The 25,988-nt window shown below is 39.3% G+C and overlaps 1 protein-coding gene and 1 long non-coding RNA gene across 5 annotated transcripts in view; one reads left to right on the forward strand and one right to left on the reverse strand.

Annotated features, from left to right (window-relative positions):
- Positions 1–13,286, reverse strand: part of LOC136794494 (uncharacterized) — a 36,785-nt gene extending 23,499 nt beyond the window's left edge. For all 4 annotated transcript variants that reach the window (XR_010841357.1, XR_010841360.1, XR_010841358.1 and 1 more), the window contains exon 1: positions 12,437–13,286. This is a non-coding gene — a long non-coding RNA (uncharacterized lncRNA). The remainder of the gene's footprint in view (positions 1–12,436) is intronic.
- A 318-nt stretch (positions 13,287–13,604) lies between these two features.
- Positions 13,605–25,988, forward strand: part of RRAS2 (RAS related 2) — a 73,161-nt gene continuing 60,777 nt past the window's right edge. Inside the window, exon 1 of the mRNA XM_059070574.2 lies at positions 13,605–13,781. Within this exon, the coding sequence (XP_058926557.1) occupies positions 13,674–13,781 (108 nt within the window). The 5' untranslated portion in view covers positions 13,605–13,673. The remainder of the gene's footprint in view (positions 13,782–25,988) is intronic.

Consider the following 25,988-nt stretch of genomic DNA (forward strand, 5'->3'; position numbering starts at 1 on the left):
TATTTTATCAGAAACTTCTATGTGCCAGGCACTGTGTGAAGGACTGAGAAGGCAAAACTAATTGTTTGTCAAAAAATATTTTCCAAATTAGTTTTAATACATTCTTGCCCTGTAGTATGGCCCCAGATGCTGGCATGCTCCAGTCACAGAAAGGTATGAACCAACAACCCCCTTGCTGGTCCCTAGGATCTGGCTCTGGCATGAAAATCTGTGCAGAAAGGCCAAAGAGGAAATGGCTTTCCCTATTGCTCACTAGGGTATTTTCAGGACTGGACCTTGGGGTATTGTGACTCTAAAATATGATCCCTTTTTTCAAAGCTCTTATCAAGATTTGCATCTTTAATAGGTAGCACTGAGAGGATGTTGGCATATATCTTTCCCTGGGGTCAGACAGACCTGGGATCAAATTCAAGTTTTACTTATGTGGCCCTTAACCAGTCCCTTCCGTTCCCCAAGTCTTAGTCTCCTCGTCTGTAAAACCAGGGTGATAGTAGCTGCAGTGAACACAAGAGAATGTGCATATAAAGCTCCCTCCCAGCTCATAGCAGGTTTGAAGGACAGGGGAGATGTTATTTATAACAAGAGCTTCAAAATCCCCAAGTGTGACTTTGGGTTCTTCAGTACCTTCCCTGTCTTTCTTTTCCTTTTTTTAAAAAAAATATCTCCCTGGCTAATTAACACATTGTCTATACATTTTAAAGCTTTAGGTGGTTGTTGATAAACATTTTTTGGACATATTACAATTTGTAGTGTTTGTAGTTACAGTATCTAACTCTAAAAAAAATGTGTTTCTGAAATGAGTAATAAATAATTTTCTGAGTGTAAAACTCTTTTTCCACATTCATTTGAAAGAAGTTTTTAACTAATTAATTTGTTTTTCTGAATAGATAATACAAGAATAGTCTCCCAGTTTCTTGTTTATCCTTCTAGAAATAAAAAAATCAATGATACAACTAACTACACATTTATATATGCTCTCATTTTACACAAATGGTGGTGTATTATACATACTGTCCGTTATTTCATTTAAGTAAATCTTGAAGATTGTTCCAAGTTAGTATGAATTCCTTTTTTTTTTTTCTGCATAGTATCTCCTTGTATGAATGTACCTTGATTTATTTGACCAGTCTTGAATTAACGGACATTTAAATTGTGTCAATCTCTTGCTATCTGCTATCACAAATAGTGCTTCAGTAAATAGCTTCATGTATGTTATTTTCTACATGCATATACCCATTAAATAAGTTATTAGAATCAGATTTGCTAGGTCAAAGGGCATGTAAATTTGTAATTTTGCTAGATATTGCCCACTCCCAAAGAATGTTTACATCTTGGTTGGGGTTCCCCCAGGAAAGCATATCTCTGTGACAATGATTCTAGTGCAAGTAGTATATTTGGAAGGTTCAGGAAACACCAGAAAGCTGAGGGGAAGGGGAGTGAAACAAGGAAAGGAAGGCAACCATTGAAGGGATGTATTATGAAACCAGCTAATACAGTAGGTGACTGAAACTTAATCCCACTTGGAAATGATGAGAAATGGTGCAGAATACTTGCTTCTGGATTTTCCTAAACAAAGGTGAGGAAGCTGCATCTCCCAAGTCATTGGCTGAAGGCTGCTCTGGGAGCATGGTGGTGTGAGATACGAATAGCAGGGTGGGTGTTAATGCCTTGCTCTGGCCTTCTGGTGGCCAGAATGGACTTCCACAGTTCAGAAAAATCCCTCAGGCAAAGAGATGAAATTTGGGGGGCACTGAGTTCCTGAGTACATTGAAAGTACAGGATATGGGCTGGACTCAACTAGCAATGAATGAAAATTACTGTTTCGCCTGACTTTTGCTCCATAAAGTGTTATCAAATATTTGATCTTGCCAATTGTATAGGGGAAAAATAGTACTAATAACACAAAAAATAGTGACTCCATGTAGTTTTAATTTTCAGGTCTATTATAATCCACATTGATTTTTTTAACATCTTTATTGGAGTATAATTGCTTTACAATGGTGTGTTAGTTTCTGCTTTATAACAAAGTGAATCAGTTATACATATACACATGTTCACATATCTCTTCCCTCTTGCATCCACATTGATTTTTAAAATAAAATAATTTAAAACTCACCGTCTATCTAACACTTCTCTAAATATAAAGGACTCTTACATGTTCCAGTAAAGCAACACACCCTCATCCTACCCTATGAATAGGTGTTACAGTTATTCCCATTTTAAAACAATAAAGAGAGGAGTAAAGAGGTTTAGTAACCTGCCCTAAACTACTCAGTTTATCAGTAGGGATTTGATGTCAGATTTTCTTGTTTCAAAACCAATGTATCCTTGGAAAAACTGTTCTCTTCTAAATGGGATAAAACAGACCAGCCACATAACCTCTCAGTTTCTTGATCTGTAAAACAAAGAGTAGTGAACATCTATTGTGTGAGTCTTTCCAGCATCCATTCTCCATTCTTCAGATAGCATCAATATTATCACCTGGGAATTTGTTAGAATTGCCAATTCTTGGGCTTTACCCCAGACCTACTGAATCAGAAACTCCTGGATTGGAGCCCAGCAATCTGTGTTTTAACAAGCCCTCCAGGTGATTCTGATTCATGCTGAAGTTTGAGAAACACTGACTCAGGGGAAGAGAAATAAGTGGAGCCATCTTGCTAACACCAGGGCAAATCCGGCTTGAGACTTGAGTCATATAGGACAAACACAGCTGAGAGATACACAGAGTGAAAGAGTCCTGACGATACCATCTGAGTCTCTGAGTCTAGCTGTCCTTAAAGTTAGATCAACAGCTGTAACATTTAGTTACATGAACCAATAAATTCTTTTTATTTCAGTTTGAGTTGGGTTTCTGTCACTGGCAACCAAACAAGTCCTTACTTATGGTCAAGGGAATAATTTATTCCTCCTTATATTTCCAAGTGGAGAGACCCTCTTTGAGCACTGGTTCTCAAAGTGTGGTCCCAAGATAAGCGGCATCAGCATCACCAGGGAACTTGTTAAAAAATAAGACTTATCAGACTATACCAGAGACCCAGTGAATCAGGGTTCTGGGGGCGGAGCCCAGAAATCTGTGTTGTAATAAGCTCTGCAGGTGATTCTGATGCTTGCTAAAATTTGAAAACCACCAGAGTAAGGTTCTTAGCCTCTCTCCGCATCTTTTACTCATCCTTCTCCACAAAGAAGGTATGACTTCTACTTGACTATCCACTTGAGTTTGGAAGAATGATGTGGGCATGCTCTGTTTAACTCCTTCTTTTGTTTTCTTTGGGAGTCAGCCTGACTAAAAGGGGGCAGTTATTCTGTGTTCCTCTATGTGCTACAAGTTTTACGGAGGCAGAGCCCCATAAGATGAGGCCTGCAATTTTTCCAGCCCTGCCTGTAACTCAATGGTACATTTATTCTGGGAACAGTGTAAGCAAGCCTACTTGGCCTCACGTCTAAGCCATATCCTCCAGTCTGTGTCTTATCAGCAACAAAGCTGACCTTTGGATCTTCATCTATTGGTTTTCTGTGTCCTATTTCTCAATTGGTTCAAAACTTGGGTGGGGAGGAGGGCTGTTGTTTATTGGGTCCCCTAATGCCCCAACACTGACTAATATAGGAGGTAGAGTAGACCTGTCAAGTCCCTTCCCTTTCTAGCATTTAGGATGCCATGTCTGACACTCTCACTCCAGGGCTCCTGAGTTTTCCAAAAAGAAAACCTTGTTTGTTCTGACCAGACCACTGGTGTTGCAGCTGCAGGAGACAGAAGTATCCCATGTCCCATGGGGCACAGGAGGGAAGATTGCAATCACAAAGCATTTCCTTTCAGTTCTCTCCTGAAACAGTGTAATTCTGTGGGGACAGGAACAGGGCTTAGAAACCACTGCATTTTAAAAAGCTTCCTAGGAGCTGTCTACCTTGCCTTATTATCAGGTTCTACCAGCTGTCTAACCTAAATCCATATAGCTGCCTTTGAAGTTGTATCCTTTTGTTCTGGAGGCTAGAGATGTCTTAGCTTATTCAAAAGAAGAAAGGACTTCGCTCTTCTCTCTGCCACTCTTTCTGTCTTTCCTGAGTTCTTCACAAGTCTTTAAAACAGCCATAGTCACAGTCCTGGTAAGGGGTGTGGGTGAAAGAGAGAGCTGTTTGGAGCCCTATAAACCAGGTCTGGGTGCTAGAGGAAGCTCAATTTTCAGGGCTCAGTCCCCATAGAGCAGCAGGTATGTCTCTCTTTGGAAAGCTGCTGCGGGGAAGAAAGAGAGAAAGCAGCCATCACTGTTCAACCTGACTGATGGAGAATGACATAAGTATTTTCTATATATTGACTCTGATTCTCAATCTTCCTGGAATAGTTAAGTCTCTCAGATTATCTAACTACCACTTATTTTTATATAGTTCAATCATATAGGTACAATTTTGGCTTCTGCTTTGCCTATATCATTAAAAATTGTTCATAAATATAATCTTATATTTTTCTTGACTAAAAAGAAATAGAGGTTTGACTTCATTAAAATAAAAAACTTGTACATCAAAGAATACTATCAAGAGGATGAAGAGCCACAGAAAATATATTTGCAAATGACATATCAGATAAAGGTTTAATATCCAGAATATATAAAGAACTCCTACAACTCAACAACAAAAAGGCAAACAAACCAGTTAAAAAATAGGCAAAGGGACTTCCCTGGTGGCACAGTGGTTAAGAATCCACCTGCCAATGTGGGGGACACGGGTTCAAGCCCTGGTCCGGGAAGATCCCACATGCCGCGGAGCAACTAAGCCTGTGCGCCACAACTACTGAGCCTGTGCTCTAGAGCCTGCAAGCCACAACTACTGAGCCCATGTGCCACAGCTACTGAAGCCTGCGTGCCTACAGCCCATGCTGCGCAACAAGAGAAACCACTGCAATGAGAAGCCCGTGCACTGCAACGAAGAGTAGCCCCCGCTCGCCACAACTAGAGAAAGCCCGCATGCAGCAACGAAGAGTCAACACAGCCAAAAATAAATAAATTTATTTTAAAAAATAGGCAAAGGACCTGAATAAACATTTCGCCAAAGAAGATATATAGATGGAAAATAAGCATATGAAAATATGCTCAACACCTCAACATTATTAGTCATTAGGGAAATGCAAACCAAAACTATAATCAGATACCACTTCATACCTTTCAGGATGGCTATTATAAAAAAAGGAAGATAGCAAATGTTGATGAAGATGTGAGGAAATTGGAACCCTCTCACATTGCTGGTGGAAATGTAAAATGGTGTAGCTGCTATGGAAAACAATTTGGCAGTTTCTCAAAGAGACATAAAATTACCATTTGACCCAACAATTCCATTCCTAGGCATATACCCAAAAGGTCTGAAAACAGGAACTCAGGTACTTGTACACAAATGTTCATAGCGGGCGGTATTATTCACAATAGCCAAATAGTGGAAACAACCTAAATGTTCATCAACAGAGATGAATGGATAAACAAACAGTAGTATATCCATACAATAGGATACTATTCAGCCATAAAAAGGGATGAAGCATGCATACGTGCTATAACATGGAGGAACCTTGAAACATTATGCTAAATGAAATAAAACAGACACCAAAGGACACATGTGTGCTTACACTTATATGAAATATCTAAAATAGGAAAATTCATAGAGACAGAAAGTAGACTAGAGATTATCAGGGGCTGGGGGTAGGAGGGAATGTGAAATTGCAGGAAAAAAGGTAAAAAATACAGAAAAATGAAAAGTGGCAAATAACCTAGGATAACTGAATATCCTGCCTTTCTTTCTTTTGAAAAAAATCTATTAATAATGATTAAATACACAGCTTTGGAGCTCAGACCTCATGGGTTTCAATATGCACTCTGCAATTTACTAGCTATATGACACCTCTGTGCCAAAGCTTTTTTTGTAAAATACAAACAAAAATAGAATCCACTTCAGTTGGTTGATTTGTGGATTAAATTGGATAATATTGGATTAGCACAGTGCCAGGTTCATGATAAGTGCTCAGTAGATGGTAGCTATTATATATATATATATATATATATATATATATATATATATATATATATGTAACAGTGGAATCATACTGTATATACTGATTTGTATACCACTCTTTTCATTTTCCTATATAAATAAAAATTATTATTATTATTATTTTTTGCAGTACGCGGGCCTCTCACTGTTGTGGTCTCTCCCGTTGCGGAGCACAGGCTCCGGACATGCAGGCTCAGCGGCCATGGCTCACGGGCCCAGCCGCTCCGCGGCATGTGGGATCTTCCCGGACCGGGACACGAACCCGTGTGCCCTGCATCAGCAAGCGGACTCTCAACCACTGCGCCACCAGGGAAGCCCTAAAAATTATTTTTAATGGCCATGTAGTATTCTATACTATGGCTATAGCATTATTTATTTAATCAAGTCCCTGTTGTTGAATATTTAGGTGGCTTTTGATTTTTGATTATTTTTAAAAATGCAATAATGGACACCCTAGCTAGATTCTTCCTGGCAGTTATGCCTGAGAAGGGCGGTGTGACCTTGGCCCTGCTTAGCCTTCTGGACTCTTGGGCTCCCAAGGCAGTGCACTACATTAAGTCAGGCCCCAGCTGGGAGACAGAATCTGAGCTCCAGTCATGCTTCTGCTCTATCTCTAGGCAATGGTGGGGAATATGCTCTTTTCTATCTGGGCCTTTGCTTCCCCATCTATAAAATGAGAGCCTTAGAGGGAATGACTTCAGGGTCCCTTCTCTGCTTTAAGGCTCTATGATTCTCTGATCATCCTCCACTAAGCTGTGGATTCCTCCAGCTCTCTTGTGGCCTTCCTTAGGGCTGTGTGTGCACACGCTCCAGCCTGTGTTTCAGCTTCTATTCTTAGCAGCGTGATCTTTAAACAAGGAATAGATTTGTGCGTCTGTCTCATCTCAGATGCATGCAGCTCCTGCTGGGTTGTTTCATTCTCCACCAGCCATTCATTCACATTAGAAGCAGGGGCCTATTAAGGAAATAAGTGGATGGTGCTCTTCCATTAACTGTGATGAGATTCGAATGCTCTCTGATCTGGGGATTTGGCTCTCTTTGGTCACCAGGCCTGGGTTCTGTCTGACTCAGCTGTAGATGAGGTCAGGGGAATCTTAGTTTCAGCACCTCCCTCCCCACTCCACCCCCAAATCCTTTCTCTGGGATGGGCCAGGAATGGTATTTCGGCAATGGTCATTTTTAGAGATGATGAGTAACCAACATTCCAGATGAGAGGGTCATTGTTTGTCATGAAAAAAAAGAGTGAATATGCATGAGTCTACTCTCCTCCAAGAGTTCCCAACTGTGGTGGTGTCTCAGAGTCACTTTGGGTATTTGTTTATTTATTTATTTATTTGTTTTGAATTTTTGAATTTTATTTATTTTTTTATACAGCAGATTCTTATTAGTTATCCATTTTATACATATTAGTGTATACATGTCAATCCCAACCTCCCAATTCATCACACCACCATCCCCACCCCCCACTTTCCCCCCTTGGTATCCATACATTTGTTCTCTACATCTGTGTCTCTATATCTGCCCTGCAAACTGGTTCATCTGTACCATTTTTCTAGGTTCCACATATATGCATTAATATACGACATTTGTTTTTCTCTTTCTGACTTACTTCACTTTGTACGACAGTCTCTGGATCCATCCATGTCTCTACAAATGACCCAATTTTGTTCCTTTTTACGGCTGAGTAATATTTCATTGTGTGTGTGTGTGTATATATATATATATGCCACATCTTTTTTATCCATTTGTCTGTCAGTGGGCATTTAGGTTGCTTCCATGACCTGGCTATTGTAAATAGTGCTGCAATGAACATTGGGGTGCATGTGTCTTTTGGAATTATGGTTTTCTCTGGGTATATGCCCTGTAGTGGGATTGCTGGATCATATGGTAATTCTATTTTTAGTTTTTTAAGGAACCTCCATACTGTTGTCCATAGTGGCTGTACCAATTTACATTCCCACCAACAGTGCAAGAGGGTTCCCTTTTCTGCACACCCTCTCCAGCATTTGCTGTTTGTAGATTTTCTGGTGATGCCCATTCTAACTGGTGTGAGGTGATACCTCATTGTAGTTTTGATTTGCATTTCTCTAATAATTTAGCTTTGGGTATTTAAATATACAAATTCATATTCTTGGTCTGTAAATAGCGATTTCTATTTACCAAGTCTGGGGTGGAGCTTAGGTTCTTCATTTTAAGATACTACAGGGGACTCAAATGTGCATTCTAGGTGTAGAACATTGGCATATAGTAGTAGGATTTGCAAACTCTTAAAGCCCACAGAGGCCAGACAGGTAACGTCAAATGGGTGGGGTGTGATACAAGAGTGCTGATTAGTTTGAAGAATAGGAACATCCATACTTTTCTCAAGGGCAGCCTGTACTTACTTTTAGCCATTGTCCTATGATAATGCTGGCCCAGTGTTGGTAGATGTTCCATTTAATTTTTTCAGGAAGAGTTAGAAATCTAGATTTGTTTGTGAAATATTCTAAATTCAAATATCAGCAAGCAATTCAAAAATTGTATTCAAAACATATCTTTTGGCCAAATCTGACCCTGAATCTGCCCACTGAAGTCTCTTGACAACCCTTTAGCCAGACCGTCACTCCACTGAAATCAAAATGGTACATTCAACATCTTTTGATTGGCAGCATCACACTGTCTCTGTGCTGCGAGGCTTTGTGGGATTCTGGGTAACACCCAGCTTGGCATGGGGCATAGTGCTCTGAGCATAGGAGTCAGGAGACCTGTATCCTGCTAACAACTTGCTAGGTGACATTGGGAGAGAAATTCCTTCCCTAGTCACAGGATTTCTTTCAGTAACATTAGGGGCATGATCTCTAGTGTGCTTTCCAAGGTTCTGGGTCATTCTTCTGATGAAGATTTTTGGACTTCCCTGTTATCTCTTAGCTACTTGAGAAAGAAACTTTTTAGATTAAGATGAAAATTCATCTTTAATTGGCATGAATGACAACTAGTTCTTTCTCTGCCAGATACTCCTGTCTTCAGTGGTTTGTTTTGCAGGAAAAATTTCTTTTTGCTGTAGGCTTTGGGGATATTTTGTAAGGGCAAGAAAGCATTTTGGGAAAGAATGTCTACGTGGAGTTGAACATGTGGGCTTCTTCCTTGCTGAACACTTGACTTTGAGTTAAATTTTTTAAAAAATAAAGGAATAGAGTTGACATGAGGAATATCTTGAAGTAAAAAGACATTTCCTTAGTAGCTCAAATAAAACCCTGCAATTTAATCTTTCATCCTCACAGCTTTGAGATTTGATTCATATGCCATAAAACTCACTTTAAGAAGTATAGAGTTCAATTGTTTTTAGTATATTTACAGAACTGTGCAACCATCACAGATATCTAATTCCAGAACATTTTCATATCTCCAAAAAGAAACCCCATACCCATTATCAGTCACAGAGCATTTCTCCCTCATTCCTGGCAACCACTAATCTACTTTCTGTCTCTATAGATTTTCCTATCCTGGACCTTTCATACAGTGGGAATCATATAATATGTTGTCTTCTGTGACTGGCTTCTTTCACTTAGCCTAAAGTTTTCAAGATTCATCCATGTTGTAGCATGTATCAGTACTTTATCCCTTTTAATTGCAAAATAATATTCCATTGTATGAATAACCTATATTTTATTTATCTGTTCATCAGGTGATGGATAATTGAGTTAATTCCACTTTTTGGCTATTATAAATAATGTTGCTATAAACTTGCACTTTCAGGTTTTTATATGGACAGGTTTTAATTTATCTTGGGTATATACTTAAGGCTGTAACTTCTGGGTCGTATGGTAACTCTATGTTTAACTTTTTTGAGGAAATGCCAGATTGTTTTCCAAAGCAGGAGCACCATTTTACATTCCTACCAGCAGTGTATGAGGGGTTCAGTTTCTCCAAATCCTTGTCAACATTTGTTATTATCTGTCTTTTTGATTCTAGTTATCCTAGTGGGTGTGAAGTGGTATCTCATTGTAGGTTTGATTCTGTAGTTGAATCTGTTCTTGATTGGCTTCACCTAGGTCATACGCCCATCTATCAGCTAATTACTGTGGCCAGTGGAGGTTGATAATCTTCAGTGAATTAGCGTAAATCCCTGGAGCTGCAGGTGGGAGTCAGTCACTCTCAAACCACTGAGAGAAAATTAGGAGACACTGTAAGAAAGGAAGGAGGAACGGATGCCTGGGAGGCAACCAACACATGGTTTCTACAGCATGGGTTTTCTTGCTTGGTTACAGTGTTGGAATTGTCCTGTACACAGAGATTGCAGTGGTACAGAGTAGGAAGGAAAGCAAATCTTGGTCAGGACCCAGGCAGAGAAGAAGCTCAGCAAATAAGGATTGAAATACGTTCTACTGAAAATAAGTTTCTCCCTGAAAACTCTAGTCACTGAATACATATGTGCACACAAGCTTGTATTCATTACCACCTTACCCTCTTTTTCTTTTACTGGTCAAACTATCATCAGGCTCAGAACCCCCTGAGTGCTCCTATACCAGATGCAGAGGCACAGAATACTAAGGAATTCATTATAATTGCTTTAGGACCAATACCTTATTCCCCCAGTCTAAATAGTTGTGACTAGTTTTTTTTTTTTTTTTCTGGCTGCGCCGTGTGGCATGTAGGATCTTGATTCCCCGACCAGGTATCAAACCTGTGTCCCCTGCAGTGCAAGCGTGGAGTCTTAACCAGTGGACTGCCAGGGAAATCCCTATGTTTTTTTTTTTTTCCCTGTCAGGGAATAACTTTCTTTCTTTTGGACATTTTTTACATTTGATAAGCTTTTCAGATGATCATATCTTCCTGAAAGGAGAGAAAGATTCTGGATTGTACTTTAGAAGAAAAGCTGCATAAGGAGGACTCATTGGTCATCTTTTTGGTCCTGAAGGATTATGGGAAATTTCAGGGCTAAACAGGCACTGAGAGAAGCATAACTGGCCCTTTCTCAGCATTTCCTTGACATGGGTTCCTCTTTCTTTTTCTTTCTTTTCACTTTGCTAACACTATCTGCATTAAGGCTTTTCTGGCTATTACTGCTGTGTAAAAAATACCTCCCTCCCCTCAAAAAAAAAATAAAAAAGGTGCTAAGACAACCATTTTGTATCATATTAAGAAAGCTAAAGAGATCTGACAACTAAATGCAATGCCTGACCCTAGACTGGATTCTGTACTAGAGGGGAAAAAATTGCTCTAAAGCACATTATTGAATCAACTGACAAAATTGGAATATGAAAGGTAGATTAGACAAAAGTATTCATATCAATGTTAAATTTACTAATGTTGATAACTGTATTGTGGTTATGTAAGATAATATCCTTATTCTTAGGAAATACACACTGAAGCACTTAGGGGTAAAGGGCATAATACCTGTAACTTACCCTTAAATGGTTAAAAAATTCATTTTAATATATGAATTATATATATACATAAATTTATCATAAATTTATATGAATAACTATATCTTATATATGAGAGAGCGAGAGAAGCAGAGATAGAGAGGGGAGAATGATAAAGGAAGTGGGGTAAAATGTTCACATAGTTGAATTTGGGTAAAGGCATATGGCTGTTCTTTATACTTTATAAATTGAAATTATTCCCAGAGAAAAAGTTTAAAAAAGCACAACCAGTTTACTGTTTTATTTTGCTCATGATTTTGTAGGTCAGGAAGGGCTGACCTGGGTAGCTCTTGCTTGGGGTCTTTCATGCAGTTGCAGTCAGATGCCAGCAGGGGCTGCAGTCATCTGAAGGCTGGACAGAGCTCGGTGTCCAAGGTGTCTCACATGGCTGGCAGTTGATGCTGGCAGTCAGCTAGGAGCTCAGCTAGACCTTTGACTGGCATGCTTACATGTGGCCTCTCCAGCATGGCAGTCTCAGGGTAGCCAAACTTCTTATGATGTTTCTCCCAGAGTGAGAATCCCAAGAGAACAGGTGGAAGCCACGTGGCCTCTTCTGACCTAAACTTGGAAGTTATACAGCATCTCTTCTGCTGCATTCTACTGGTTCCAAGAGAGTCACTAAGCTGTTTCCAAGAACTTGCAGTCATGTTCCAAAACTGCCATAAATGCTTACTACATGCCAGGCACTGTTTTATGTGCTTTATATGTATCAACTCATTTGATTTTACTAAAAACCCCCTTAAGGTAGGTAGTCTTACGGTCTTTATTTTAGAGAAGAGAAAACTGAGGCACAGTTCAGCTCCCAACATGATACCTTTAGTGAGAGAGCTAGGATTTGAATCCAGTCTGGCCCCAGAGCCCATGGTCTTATCTACTGCCCTACACTGCCTCAGAATACAGATGTGATTCCTGCTACATTTGGTTAAACTGCTATACACATAATCACTTTTAATTTACAAGCACACTCCCCCAACACAATCAAAATCATGCGACACATGGCTTACCTTCTCCGCTCTGACTTCTTCATATGCGGTTTGCTTTCCCTGGTACTTTTCTTCCAGTTATTCATCTCTCTATATTATTTATTCTTCAGGTCTTTTAGGAAGCCTTCCCTGACTACCCAGCTCTGGAGTGAGTGCTTCTCCCATGGCCACACGGAGCTATTAGTTATAGCTCTTATCATTATGCCTGACAACTTGCCCGTTGTCCTGGCCGTTTCCCCATTGGATTCCTAGTTCCCTGAGGGCAGGGAACTGTTCATAAAAGGATCGGTAGCACTGAGCACAGTGCCTGGTATGTAGTGTGTAAAAAAGCATAAATTAATCTCTCACACTCACACCTCTCAAATACAATTACCGCACACTTTTCACATATACACACAGCCACTAAGACACTCTCCTGATACAACATATGCCACATATACTCTTGTCCACGCACCCTCAATCACTGTGATTCAGTCTCTGTGACATCCCTCACACACCGCAAGCATATCACACACACAATTATTGTGACAGCTCTAATCTTCAAACACTGTCATATACTGTTTTTCATACAGTCATGGTCACCATCTGTACTCTTAAAACAGGATATTTACCCTCCTACAAACTGTATTAAGATGACAACAGCTCTATTTTTCACACACGCCTTCGCATACTGTATTTTTTATCCACACAATCCCTGACCATCCCTGACATATGCAATTATGGTCACACACTGTCTACCATCTTCTTCCCACTCCCACACTCTTTATCACACACACTCACTCACACACGCACACGCGTGCACACACCCACTCACAGTCAAGGGATTGCAGGGGCACATCTGAGGGGGTCTGAGCCCTCCGTCAGCTCCCGAATCTCAGCCCAGGCCAGCGCGGCCCCGCCCCTCCCCGCCCCCTCATGCATATGCAGCACCTCAGCCTGGCGGCCCGGCCCCCAGACGGCCATTTGTAGCTGCGCTGGAGGCTGCGTTCGGTAGGCGCTGCGAAGACGTGTGCAGGAGTGCGCCCCCCGGACGCTGCAGCCCCTCGCTGCTGCGGTCACCTCGCTTCTCCGCGCCTCGGTTGGGACCCGGCCAGCCCGGGCGCCGCGCTGCCGCCCGGACCGGCCCTCCAGCAGCTCCCGGCGCCCGGGACCCCCGCCCGGCCGCTCGCCCGTAGCCCGCCGGCCGCACAAGTCCCCGGAGCCGGGCCTAGGGCGGGCGGCGGCTCGGCGTGGCCGGGCTGGGCTCGGCGGCGTCCCCATGGCCGCGGCCGGCTGGCGGGACGGCTCCGGCCAAGAGAAGTACCGGCTCGTGGTGGTCGGTGGGGGCGGCGTGGGCAAGTCGGCGCTCACCATCCAGTTCATCCAGGTACCTGGAGCGGGCCTTCCCCGGGACGCCGGGGCGGCGGCGGGCGGGGGCTCGCGCTACCTGTGGTGGGGCTGCGGCGGGGACCCCGCCCCGGAGGTGCCGCGCGGGCCGGGGGTGGGCGGGAGGCGGGCGGGGGGCTCTGGCCGGTTCTGCCCTACTGCCCTGCGGTCGGGGCGCCCCGCTCCTGCCTGCTGGGCGCCCAGCTTGGCGTCCCGGGAGTCGGGCTTCTCAGGAATGTGTCCGGGAGGGCGGAGCTGGCGGGGTGGGAAGCGCAGATCCACCTTCTCGCTGCGGCCGCGGCCCGAGCCCTTCGGGAGAGGCAGCGCTGCCGCGCCGGGCTTCCTGCCCCGAGGCTGGGGCGCCGGGCGTAGGGCGTGGGGCTGGAGCTCCGCGCGCTGGGTTTCCAGCCGCCCCGGCCGCCTCCTGCACCGTGGGTGCAATCCCGGTGGCAACTTGGCCGCGGCTCCGCGTGATCTCCGGGCTTCTCCGCGCACGCCGAGCCGGAGCTGCCCGCTTCAAGCAGTGTTTCTCTTTGTGTGTGTTTGTGCTTTTCTTTTAAGTAATCTCTTAGGTAATACGTCCGGGTGGGAGTGTGTGATAATGCCCCAGGGAAATGGTGGCCTCGAGGAAGTTAAGAATGTTTTCCGATAGGGGTGAGACCATTTCCTAGGTATTCCTGGTGCCTTCCTGCCTCTCGCTGTGCCAAGGTGAAGTTTGGGGTGGGCCAGGCTGGGAGATGACCGACCTAGTCGTGCGTTCTGTGTCCGTTCCAACCACTCTCTCCCCCACCCCCAATTCTCTCTGGTAGCTGGAGGCGGAAAGTCGGGTTATAAAGGAAAGGGCGGTGGAATTCTTGATTCTTAGGATTTGCTCTTGGTAGGAGGTTTGAGTGATCTTTTTGGGGACTGTTAAAAGAGAGAAGCCCAGATATCTCTCTGCTTTTGTCAACCTACAAGGTGTGGCATATGGTGGGAGAGAATGAAGGTATCGCGTTATAACAGGTAACAAAGATACTCTCAGTGTATCAAGAGTATTGTTTAAGATGCTTTGGTGAAATATTTTTGTTTGACCCATTTGTTATCAGTTGGCATACTTGAATAGCGTATTTCGTTTCACTTAATGTTTCTAGTGACATTAAAATACCGAGTACTGTAACATAAATATGACTGTTACCTTTCACTTGACTAAATGAGCAATAATTGCTGTTATACTGTTTCAAAGTATTAAAAACTGCTGCTAAAACCTTTGTATCCAGGAAGAGATGTTTATGTAGTGAGCATATACAGTATGCTCATTAGTGGGTTAAAAAAAAAATCACAGTAAGAGGTGAGATGGGCAACTTGGCCTTTCAGTTCAGCTGCAGTTTAACTGCAGAATCAGAGATGCCGTCATGTTGCTATTTCTCATAGGGCCAAGAGATACTTTAAGTAACTGATGGCAAAGCAAAACAATTTATAGCCAAGTCTTTCTTTGGGAACTGTAGTTAAGGGGAGATGGGAGGTTGGTGAGGAGTGAGAGAATAATCCTGGGTTCCAGTATTAATAAATAGTGTTTAAAAAATAGTGTTACCTAAAAGATTTAAACCACAAATATTTGTTTAGTGTTTTGGGGGGCCGGACCATCGAAATGTATTTGAATCTGTAAGTTAATTATTTAGTTGAGATATTGGAACTTTTTGTTTTTGGAAATAGTATTAGAAACCATTAAGATAACTGTAATTTCTGTCTGCTTAATGATTTTCCAGAATTCATTTGTCAAAGAAACACCTTTATGAATAGTGTTGTATCTAGGCACTCTAGATTTAAAAGAAGTAAAAGAGGCGTGTGTGCACGAGAGACATGTATTTATACATAGAGAAAGAGTGTGAGCTTTGAGTCATACAGACTTGAGTGTTAGATCTTGCTGTGTTATTTATTTACTGGGAGAACACTGCGAAAATATTATTTAGCTTCTCTGAACCCCAATTTTCTTTTCAGTAAAATGGGTCTGATTGCACAGTCTTCATAATCCTTTAAATTATGGGAACATCCTTAGCATTGTGTCTAGTATGTAGTATGTGCTCTATTAATGATGGCTATTATATAAGCTTATGTGTACACTTCTGTTAACACGTTTAAATGCAAAGGGAATTCAGAATCGAGGAAAAGTCAGTTTGGGAAGGATTGATAAGAGTACTGTGTAGACGTGATGGTGGGAAGAGAGGACATGTACCTGAGTATGGGGGGTGGGGGAGTCATATGCTAGCTTGGAGAGAGGAAGCAGGCAAGGAGGGGAGTGGGATAGGCCTGTGACCTGGGGCCAGTGAAAGGGAGGAACATGGCCTCTGACTTTGAGGAGGCTTTCTGGAGAGGTAGGAACCAGACCTGGATCAAGTCTCATCTCTACCACTTGCTGCCTGTGTAATCTTAGGTAAATTACTTAACCTCTCGGTACCTTAGTTCTTCCCATCTGTGAACTGGGAACATACAAAGTACTACATACAGTTGTGAAAATTAAATGAGTTAACATATGTTCAGGGCCTAGAACAGTGTCTGGTACACTGTGTCTGGTAAGGCTACAAACATTATTATTATTGTTGTTACTGTATTAATCATAGCTTATGGAGCTAAGGTGACTATCATCTACACTTAATAGAGCTGCTGTTTATTGTCTGACTCCTGGGAAATTAAAATTCATTCTGTTATGATTGTCTCGCAGTAGTTATTGGAAGGAGAGGAGACTGCAGAAGGATAGTAACCTTAATGAGCAGAAGCCAGTTCTCTCTGTAGGAGATCAGGATGGTACAAATTGGTTTTATTTATTTTGTAAGACTCCTGAGACACGACACTTTTTTACAGTGTTCAGTATGTATTTTTCTATTATGTAATCTTGAGTAGAAAAAATATAATGAACAAATTGGGAGTGGAGAACTTGAAAAAACAACTTTGCCTTTAACCCTGACTTTCCTTAACCTTAAATTACTTGTTGCCTTTTATGCATATGAAGAGCTACAAAATTAGGAAATTAAGGCTATAATTACTTAATTGAGATGGCTTTTCTCTTTAAAAATGAATGTAACACATCATAAAGCATCCATGATTAAAAATGTAAAATATTATTAAGAGTATGTGTGTGCATGACCTCCTCGTTTCTGTTCGTAGTTTTTTGAAAGACGTCTTAAGTTTTGTTGGTGAATACAGCCCCTAAACGATGAGTGGATTCTATCGTTAGGAAATGATCTCAACATTGTACAAAGTGAAATGGAAAGAGCGTTGACTATCTGGGTTCTAGGTCTCCCTACTCAGGTGATGCTGGGGAATCTTTTAGTTGTCTGTAATCTCTTCAGGGCTTAATTTCCTCCGTAAAATGTTGGATTTCGGTGAACAAATCTCTGCATCTTTGAAATTCTAGGTTCTTTCTTACTCAGTTAACAAACTAGGTATGTGTCTTAGGTCTAGTTTCTTAAGTTCTCAGAGGCTCAGTTTCCTGTATGAAAAGGGAGACTAATATTAGTACCTTTAGGGTTTCTGGAGCAAATAAAATAATTTTATCCAAATCATTCAGCACAGTGCCATCTAAGAATAAGTAAAATAATAAATTTGCTGCTTTTACTTCTGTATCTTGTTCCTCCAAAACTAAATTTGTAATTTATTCATTTTTTTCTTGACATGTAATCTGATCTGTTTTAAGTCTTCAGCCCCTTTTCCCCTCAGCCTCATACTCCTCTCCTCACTTTTGCGTGATATTTAGGTAATGAATGTTGATCCCATTTTGAGATGGGGAAACTTTATCAGTTGAGCGTTGATTTTTGGAAATAATGGAGTAACCATTGGGGTTTCTGGCAACTCTGAGAAAAGACCATACATGTTTTACAGAATTAAGGAGAGGAATTTCCCAGCCTCTGTTCTTCATTTAGCATCCTGACTTATTATTCAGCAGTTTGTCAGATTTTGAGCTATGTAGGGGGTAGCTGATTTCTCAATTATTGAGTTTTAGTCAGTCTTACAACCTCTTAGCCTGGAGCTGACTCAGACATTGCTTTTTACCTAATTTGCGTTTTGGTGAATGTTTTTCCATTGCCTTTTCCTGGGGCAGAGATCCTAGAAGAGATTTCAAGGCACATGCATTTGTGTTAAAGTTAGTTGATCTTTGTGTGAAGTTTGTGAGTTTAGATTCCTGAATTTCTCTTCTGTTGCTACATCTTGAACATGTGACCTGCATTAAAAATCACTTAAAATAAATTTTATCTGTGAATTTGAAACTATACTGTAGACTTATTTTTAGTTTGCAAATTACTGTTTTATATTTTCAGAGTAATTTACAAATGAATTCTTAGCATTGAAAAATAAGATACCCCTCCTAGTGGTGGTACATACTAGAGATTTCCTCATTTTGGTAGGAGTTGAAATGGTTCTTGTAATGATTTTTTTTCCTAATCTTTTGGGCGCACTGCGTGTCGTATGGGATCTTAATTCCCCAACCAGGAATTGAACCCGCGCCGCCTGCATTGGCAGGGCGGAGTCTTAACCACCAGACCACCAGGGAAGTCCCAAGGAGCTGAAGTGGTTCTGATGACTCAGACATTGTAATTCCTAGATCCAAATGTTAGGCACTCAAGGAGGAACACTTTCTTTTAGAGGAGGGAGAAATTCTAACCTAGGGTTTCTTAAAACTCATTCTTCTTATTCATTTCTAACCTCTGTGTGTGTGTGTGTGTGTGTGTGTGTGTGTGTGTGTGTGTGTGTGTCTGTCTGTCTGTCTGTCTGTCTGTCTGTCTTGGGATGCGGAAGTTACAGGAGTTTAGTGGGGATACTTCTATTGAGTAGATTAAGAATTCTGCTTTCCCTTGGTATAATACCATTTGAAGGCAAAGTGATGACAGGCAGTTACCTACTGGGATGGGATTTTTAATTCATCTGTATTGCTGAAATGTCAAGGGTCATTCCTAAGCTTAAAGGTTCCTTTTTCAAATTAAAATTGATCTCATAAAATAGAAACAGATTTTGTGATGCTACATGAACGTTTATTACTTTTTTTTCCCCGCCCCTTTTGGTGAGGAAAAATAGAAGTGTCTTTAGGTTATTAGTTCCTTGCTGAAAAGTGATAATGAGTAAAAGACTCTGCTTGTAAACAATGTAGAGTTAATTGTCATTGAATCTTCTTGAAAGGCCTTGATCTTGAATTACTTTGGGTAGAGCCATGAAGTCTGAGTTTGGGATTGAAACTTAGTTTAAAGTAATGTCCTTGGTAGCCATTTGATTTATTTCTATTTTGCAAAGAAAAATGTCTCTCAGGCCTTTATGAAATAGACAAAGATTATATATATACATATATATTATTTACTTACTGTGTGGTTCTGAAAGAAGCAAAGAAATATAAGTTGACTAAAGTGCTACTGGAGCTATATTGGACTTGAGTTCCTTTAGATTTAGCATTTTATAAGAGCAATGTGATAAACCAGTTGTTTATTGGTTACATAACATTAAATAACATTAAATCATAGTTTAATTAAAAATATTATAGTTACAGAATTGGTTGTTTGTATATATTAGTAGTTAAATATTGCCAGCCAATTTGTCTTGTCACCTCATATGATGATGTTTTTTCCTAGGAGAAAGAATTTATATACAAGTTAGTAAATGTTCAGTACTGAAAGTACGGATATACATGCCAACATGATATCTGATGTTGCTTTTTAAAAAATCTTTACCCAGATTTCCCACATGCTACCATTTTACTGTATTTGTTTTATTCCTCCCCCCATGTATATATACGCACTGTTTTTTCTGAATCATCTGAGTGTAAGTTGAAGAGAATGCTGCCTTATTTTTAAATACTTTCATGTATATTTCCTAAACACAGGGGTACCTGCTTACATAAACATAGTGTATAACCAAAATCAGAAATTAATATTGATATATTACTAATGTAATATGCAGAACTTTTTCAGATTTTGCCAGTTGTCCCAATAATGCCCTTTATAGCAAAAGAAAATCTCAGATTATGCAGTGCACTTTGTTTCCATGTCTTGTTTAATTTGGAACAGTTCTTTAGTCTTCGTGTTTTATGACATTGACATCTTTGAGTACAAGTTAGTTATTTGTTGAGTTCCCTCAATTTGAGTTTGTTTCTTCATGGTTAGATTCATTTTGGGGGCAGGAATAGCACAGAAATGATGTTTTTCTCAGTGCATTATATCAGGAGACATAAAATAGATGTTGATTTGACTACATAGTTGCTTACCTTTTGACTCAGTAATCCCAGATCTAGGAATTTACCCTGAAAATGTACTTCCAACAGTATGAAAATACATGTGCATGAGGTCACGGCATTAGAAACAACCTACAGGAGAGGGAGAAGTTGAATAGAATTTGGTACATTCATCCAGTGGAGCATTCTGCAGCTATAAAAAGGGTAAGAACCATCTCTATGAACTGATGGGAAATGCATTCCAGGATAAATTGTTCAGTGAAGAATACAAAGTGCAAAAGTATCTACTGTATTAGTGATATACTACTTTTAGTGTAAGAAAGAAGAGGAAATGAGAAAATAGGACTGTATTTACTCATTGGGGCAAAAACAGCACAGAATGGATGAATTTGAGATTAAAGATATTATTGGTTAGCTATGGGGGTGGGTAGGGATAAGGAGAAAGCGATAGAGGGAATAGGGATAGTGACTCTTCTGAGGATACTTTTCTGACTTGTGGAACCATGTTTAATGTTTCACATACTCAGTATATAAACAGCAAGCACCAATAAAATCAAAAGGTGGAACACAAACAAAACAAATGAACTGAACTTTATATCAGATGACTAACATAACCACACTGAAGGAGGGAGAGAAAAAAAACTAATGTAAGTAACTTTTGAACCCGGTATTTGGACTATGTCCTCAGGATAAAGCCAAGAAGAATTCGAAATAAACACTGAACTCTGGTTAATAGGCTTTTTTTCCCCCTCCTTCATCACAAAGTCATGGGTTTGCAATTCTAAAACAATTTTCTATACTAGGATTAAGTAAATTAGTAAATGTATTGTGGAAAATGGGAGCCAAGTTCCTCACTATTGGAGAAGGGAGTTATAATTGTGGAAAGGGTGAAGGCTAGGAAGAACTCTTTTTTTTTTTTTTTTTTTTTTTGTGCGGTACGTGGGCCTCTCACGGTTGTGGCCTCTCCCGTTGCGGGGCACAGCAGGCTCCGGATGCGCAGGCCCAGCGGCCATGGTTCAGGGCCCAGCCGCTCCGCGGCATGTGGGATCTTCCCGGACCGGGGCACGAACCTGCGTCCCCTGCATCGGCAGGCGGACTCTCAACCACTGTGCCACCAGGGAAGCCAAGGAAGAACTCTTGATGCTTGATTGGAATTGAAGATACTGGCATGAACTCATGGTTTAAAAAGTATAAAGATAGATATAGAAATAGGTGTGTGTGGATACTCATAAACACATCTATACATCTTTTTTTCCAGCTCTGTCTGTTGAGAGTGTATAGAAACGGTGACACCCTATTAGCAGTGAGAACACCCAGTGCTGGATCTTGGTTTCTAAATACCATTCTTTACTAAAAGGAACCTTGGAGAAATAACTGATCCCGGGCTGGGGCAAGGAAAAAGTAGAAGATGAGCTTGGAGCATCTTATAGTGCCAGAAAGTAAAGAGCTGCTCAGAAAACAAAATGATGGTGGCATGTCAAAGAGACACAGCCAGCCTGGAAGAACTCCCATTGGCTAACTCTGGGACAGTATCATCATCAAAATAAATAATGATAGTAATTGATTATTGCCCATAAATAATGTAAGAATCTAAGAATCCATAAGGATAAATAAATAAAGGAGGAAGGGAAGTTCTTCCTTAATGTAGAATTCTGACTAATAAACATAGAGGAAATGGTAGAATTAGAAAATCACCATTTGGCAGTCAAGCAACTGATTTAAGTAAGAATCATAAATGGATGTTAAAAGTAGTATGTAAAAATTTGAGAGTAGCTGGATATTAACATAGTCTCAAAGTATCTCCCCATAAGGTATTGTTATCGAATTGGGAGTGCGTAGTCTTAACCACTGGACCAACAGGGAAGTCTCAAATATCCTTATTTAAAGCTACCAAAAGTGTGTGTGACTGCAGTGTTTTTAAGAGATTGTTTTTTGTCTTTTGCATTTGATTTTGTTATTATAATTGTAATAGTAAATACACTCAATGGTATTAACCTCTTTCTCATTAGGAGCTGTTGCTTTTATTTGCCATTTCTTTCATTCTAACTGGTTTCAGTGCTTACAAGCAATCCTCATGAGCAGCTAGTTTTTACTTTGAATTGTTATTTAGAGAACACTTTTGAGTACTTTTTTAGTCTTAAGATTAAAATTTTACTTTTGCGTGATACATGATGACTTGGCTGAGTATAAAATTGTTGGATCCCAAGACTTTTGTATTAGAGCAGTTGGAGGTACTGCTTTATTTATCTTCCATGTCTTTGCCTTTATCAAACTGGCCTCAAGTTTCTATTCTTCAGGAATAACTAGTTTTCTATTTGTATGCTTGTAGCCTTCTCTTATCACTGGAAATGGAAACATTTATCAGGATATGACTAGAAATTTTTCTCTGATTGCCAGTTTTCTCTGAGAAATGATGAAACATTCTCAGGTCTGGGAAGGTTTTCTTCTTCATTTTTGAAGTCATTATCCCAATTATCTTCTGAAATACCTATTTGTGCATTGATTCTTTAAAATCATTGTTCCATATTTTCTTAAGTTAATCAGTGAGAAGGCTAAGGTAGTCCCCATTCAAGAATTTGTCAAATTTGCCTTCTGTATCACTGACGAAATTTTCTGGATGTCAAATCAAATTACTCTCTTAAACAGATTTAATGCCCTTGATATCTCAGTCTAATATTAATCAGTGGTGATGTTCTCTTGTCTTTTCTTAAGGCCACAAAACTGGTATTTCCTAAAGCTTGGTACTGCTTAAGGAAACAACTCCAGCCAGGGAAGGGTTTTTTCTTGAGTGGCAGAATGTAGTTTTAAATTTATCCTCTTACAACGAGTTGATCTTAGCCATTCTTGGTGCTGGAAATAAAGAACTGGCCATCCATCAGAATTACTGCAGGACACTGAGATTCCAGTTGATCTTAGCCATTCTTGGTGCTGGAAATAAAGAACTGGCCATCCATCAGAATTCCTGCAGGACACTGAGATTCCCATTTTTTTTTTTTGATACTGATGGGCAAGTTGATACTAGGGAGCTTTGATATTTGGAGTGTCAACAAATATGAAATTCTATGAAATCTGCTAAGACATTCAGCCAAATTTATGTTTTGTTTTGTTTTGGCTGAGAGGTATAATTTTGGAGCATTAGAGATGGTTAAAAGGGATAGTTTTCAAGTTTATTAATACTTCAAATCTAAGCTTTCTGAATTGAGGCAAGTAGAAGAGGGTAGGGAAGATAGTGGAGGGAGACTGAGAGTGTGTATGTGAAGCTGTAAAATGCAGATCAATGCAAAGATTTTTCTTGTTGTAGGTATAGAAATTAGAAGGGCCTAGAATCAAAAGTTGGAGTCCTTTCTTTAGTGTGTGTGTGTGTGTAATCTGAAGTATGCGTATTTTATGCTGTATTGTACGATTTCATATATAAACTTTGTTGTGCTTTCTCCTTTCCTTAAAAAATGGGATTGATTGCCATTTATTTCTCACAGTAGTGCTTTAAGTAACTTATCTGCTATAATTTATATTTGAAAGGTATTTGAAAGGATTTCTAGTAAGAGGTTTTCTAGAATGTTTCTTACATTACCATCATCACAAAGTCTGTAGTATCCTTAATGACTTTTGTAAAAGCATTGTAAAACTGATTTTGCATTATTTCTTTTGAAATGAAATCTTGTACTTTTTATTAATTCTTAGATAATTTTAATTTCAGTTTGGATAGTCCCTTAATTTTTACATGATTTAAACTTGAGGAAGGATTGAGTCACTCTCTTTGTAGATTTCTAGCTTTGTTGGGCTATGGTCAAAGAATGTGACCTGTAAATTCCCTGTTTTGGAACATTAAGAATTTTTAATGGCCAAACATACCATTGATTTTTGTAAATACTCCAAGAACATGAGAGAAGAATGAGTATTTATTTGTAGCTTATAAGATGCAAAGTTTTACATAAATCTGTTAAAATAGAATTTGTTGATTGTATTATTCAAATCTTCTGTATACCTTTTTTTTGTGTATTTTTAATCTGTGAAGCTCTGAAATTTTTATTAAATCTGTTTTAATTTTTTCCTTGCATTTCTAATTTTGCTTTGTTTTGATGTATTATTTGGTATATAAAATGTTATGATGATTACATCTTTCTTATAATTAAATAGTACCAGTCTTGTGCAGAATTTTACTTTGAATTTCAACCTGAGATATTAATGTTGCCCTTTCTATTTTTTGTTTGTATGCGTTTATTTCATTTATATTTTACTTTTTTTTTTTTGGTCATTTTATGGTAAGCTTTTGTAAATAATATGTAATGTGATCTTTAAAAATCAAACCTGAGAGTCTTTGTCTTTTAGCAGTGCAATTCACCCCATTCACATTTATTGTATAATATGATTATGTATTTGTGAAATAATCTAGATAAATTTGCTTTGATCCTTTTTACTCTTTTTATATTGTTTGCTTTTAATCTTTGTTTTTGCAGACTTAATTTTGTTTTTGTTGCTTTATTTCCCCTGCATTGAGAGTAAAATAGATAGAGATTATTTTAAAAGTAGAGGTTGTGTCTGAGAAACTTATTCCTTGTGGTTGCCTTTGTCATAGTCATAAGTAGTCTGTGAAATTAAACACCACAGCTGCCATGTTTTTGTTTTTTAAAAAGACGTCCTAGACCTGGAAAAACTCATACTGCTTATCTGAGAACAGGCCGTTTGACGTAGTGTAAAGAATCCTTGCGAGTCAAGATATTTCTCTAGATCTTGATTTAGCTACTATATGACTGTGGCTTTGGATAAGATAACCATTCTGTGTTTGATTCACTTTGGCATTATTTTAAACTTAAACAGTAGAATGTTTACAAGTAAAACAGGTATTTTAATAGAGAATTTTTATAGGCTTGGAATTTTTGCCTTGAATGTCTGCTCCTTGGTTATACTTGTTTGTACGTTTTATTCTTCATATTTAGATTTTGAGTGTCATAGACCAGGAATACTTTTGTTACATAGAAGTAAGCATATAGCAAAATATTTATTAGTATTTATTAATTGCTAGTATTGCGTCTTGAACAGGGCATAATAAATAATTGGAAAAAAGAGGTCTTAGGAAACATGAGTTGTATCTATTTTGGTTCCATAGCTGCTGGTTACTGAAGAGGATGTAGCACTAAACTGTTTTTGATTTTGGATTTCAGAGTTTTAGGAGTTTTAGCAGTTGATCCACAGCATTCAGTTTTATTCAAAATAATCTTTGGAGAAGATTGTGCTATTTTAATTTCTCTCTGGAAATTCTGACTCAGGAAATGTAAAACAGCTTGAGAGTAAGGTCTTAAAGATTTATTACTTTTGTCTTGTTTCCTGGTGGGTTTTCTCTTAATGCCTTGGTTAAATGATGACATGTGGTTGAGATTACAACAGTAAGCAATTTGTTAGCTGAAAGGAAAAGAACAGTAAGCAAGTAGTTGAGTCAAACTGCAAAGGAAGATTTGTGATAGATATAACATTTAAGTTTCAAAAATCTTGTGGAAAAGATATGTAAATATTAAATTTGTAATTTTGTCTCTTTTGCCTCTGAAATTAAGATATATCAATTAAATAAGGTAGGGAAATTCGCCTTATGAGTGTATATGCATGCGCACAAGTGCACATAGGTATTTATCTTACTTAAACTGAGAAAGGAGTGAACTTAGGTGAGAGAAAGGGTCATTGTTTTTGGAATCAAAAAATAGAGATAAAATATAAAACAAAGGTGTAGGTCTGTGGTAATTTAATGACTTGCAGATGTTTAAATGAATAATAATAGTAGCTTAATTGAGTACTACATGAATTTATTATTTTCAGATATTGCCATGGTCCATGCCAACAAGTTGGTTTGAATTAGCTTCTTTTTAATTGTTAAGTTACTTAATGTTAAAAATTTTTTATAACCATTGCGGTGTTTTATGGTAAACATAAAGTGCAAAGTTGAAAGTTAAGAATGGAGTAGAAATTGGTGAGCTTGCATGTTAGTAATTCATACTTCATCAAATGTTGGGTTTTGGGATTATTTCC

Source organism: Kogia breviceps, chromosome 7, assembly GCF_026419965.1.
Source record: "Kogia breviceps isolate mKogBre1 chromosome 7, mKogBre1 haplotype 1, whole genome shotgun sequence".
In the NCBI taxonomy this organism is placed as follows: domain Eukaryota; kingdom Metazoa; phylum Chordata; class Mammalia; order Artiodactyla; family Physeteridae; genus Kogia; species Kogia breviceps.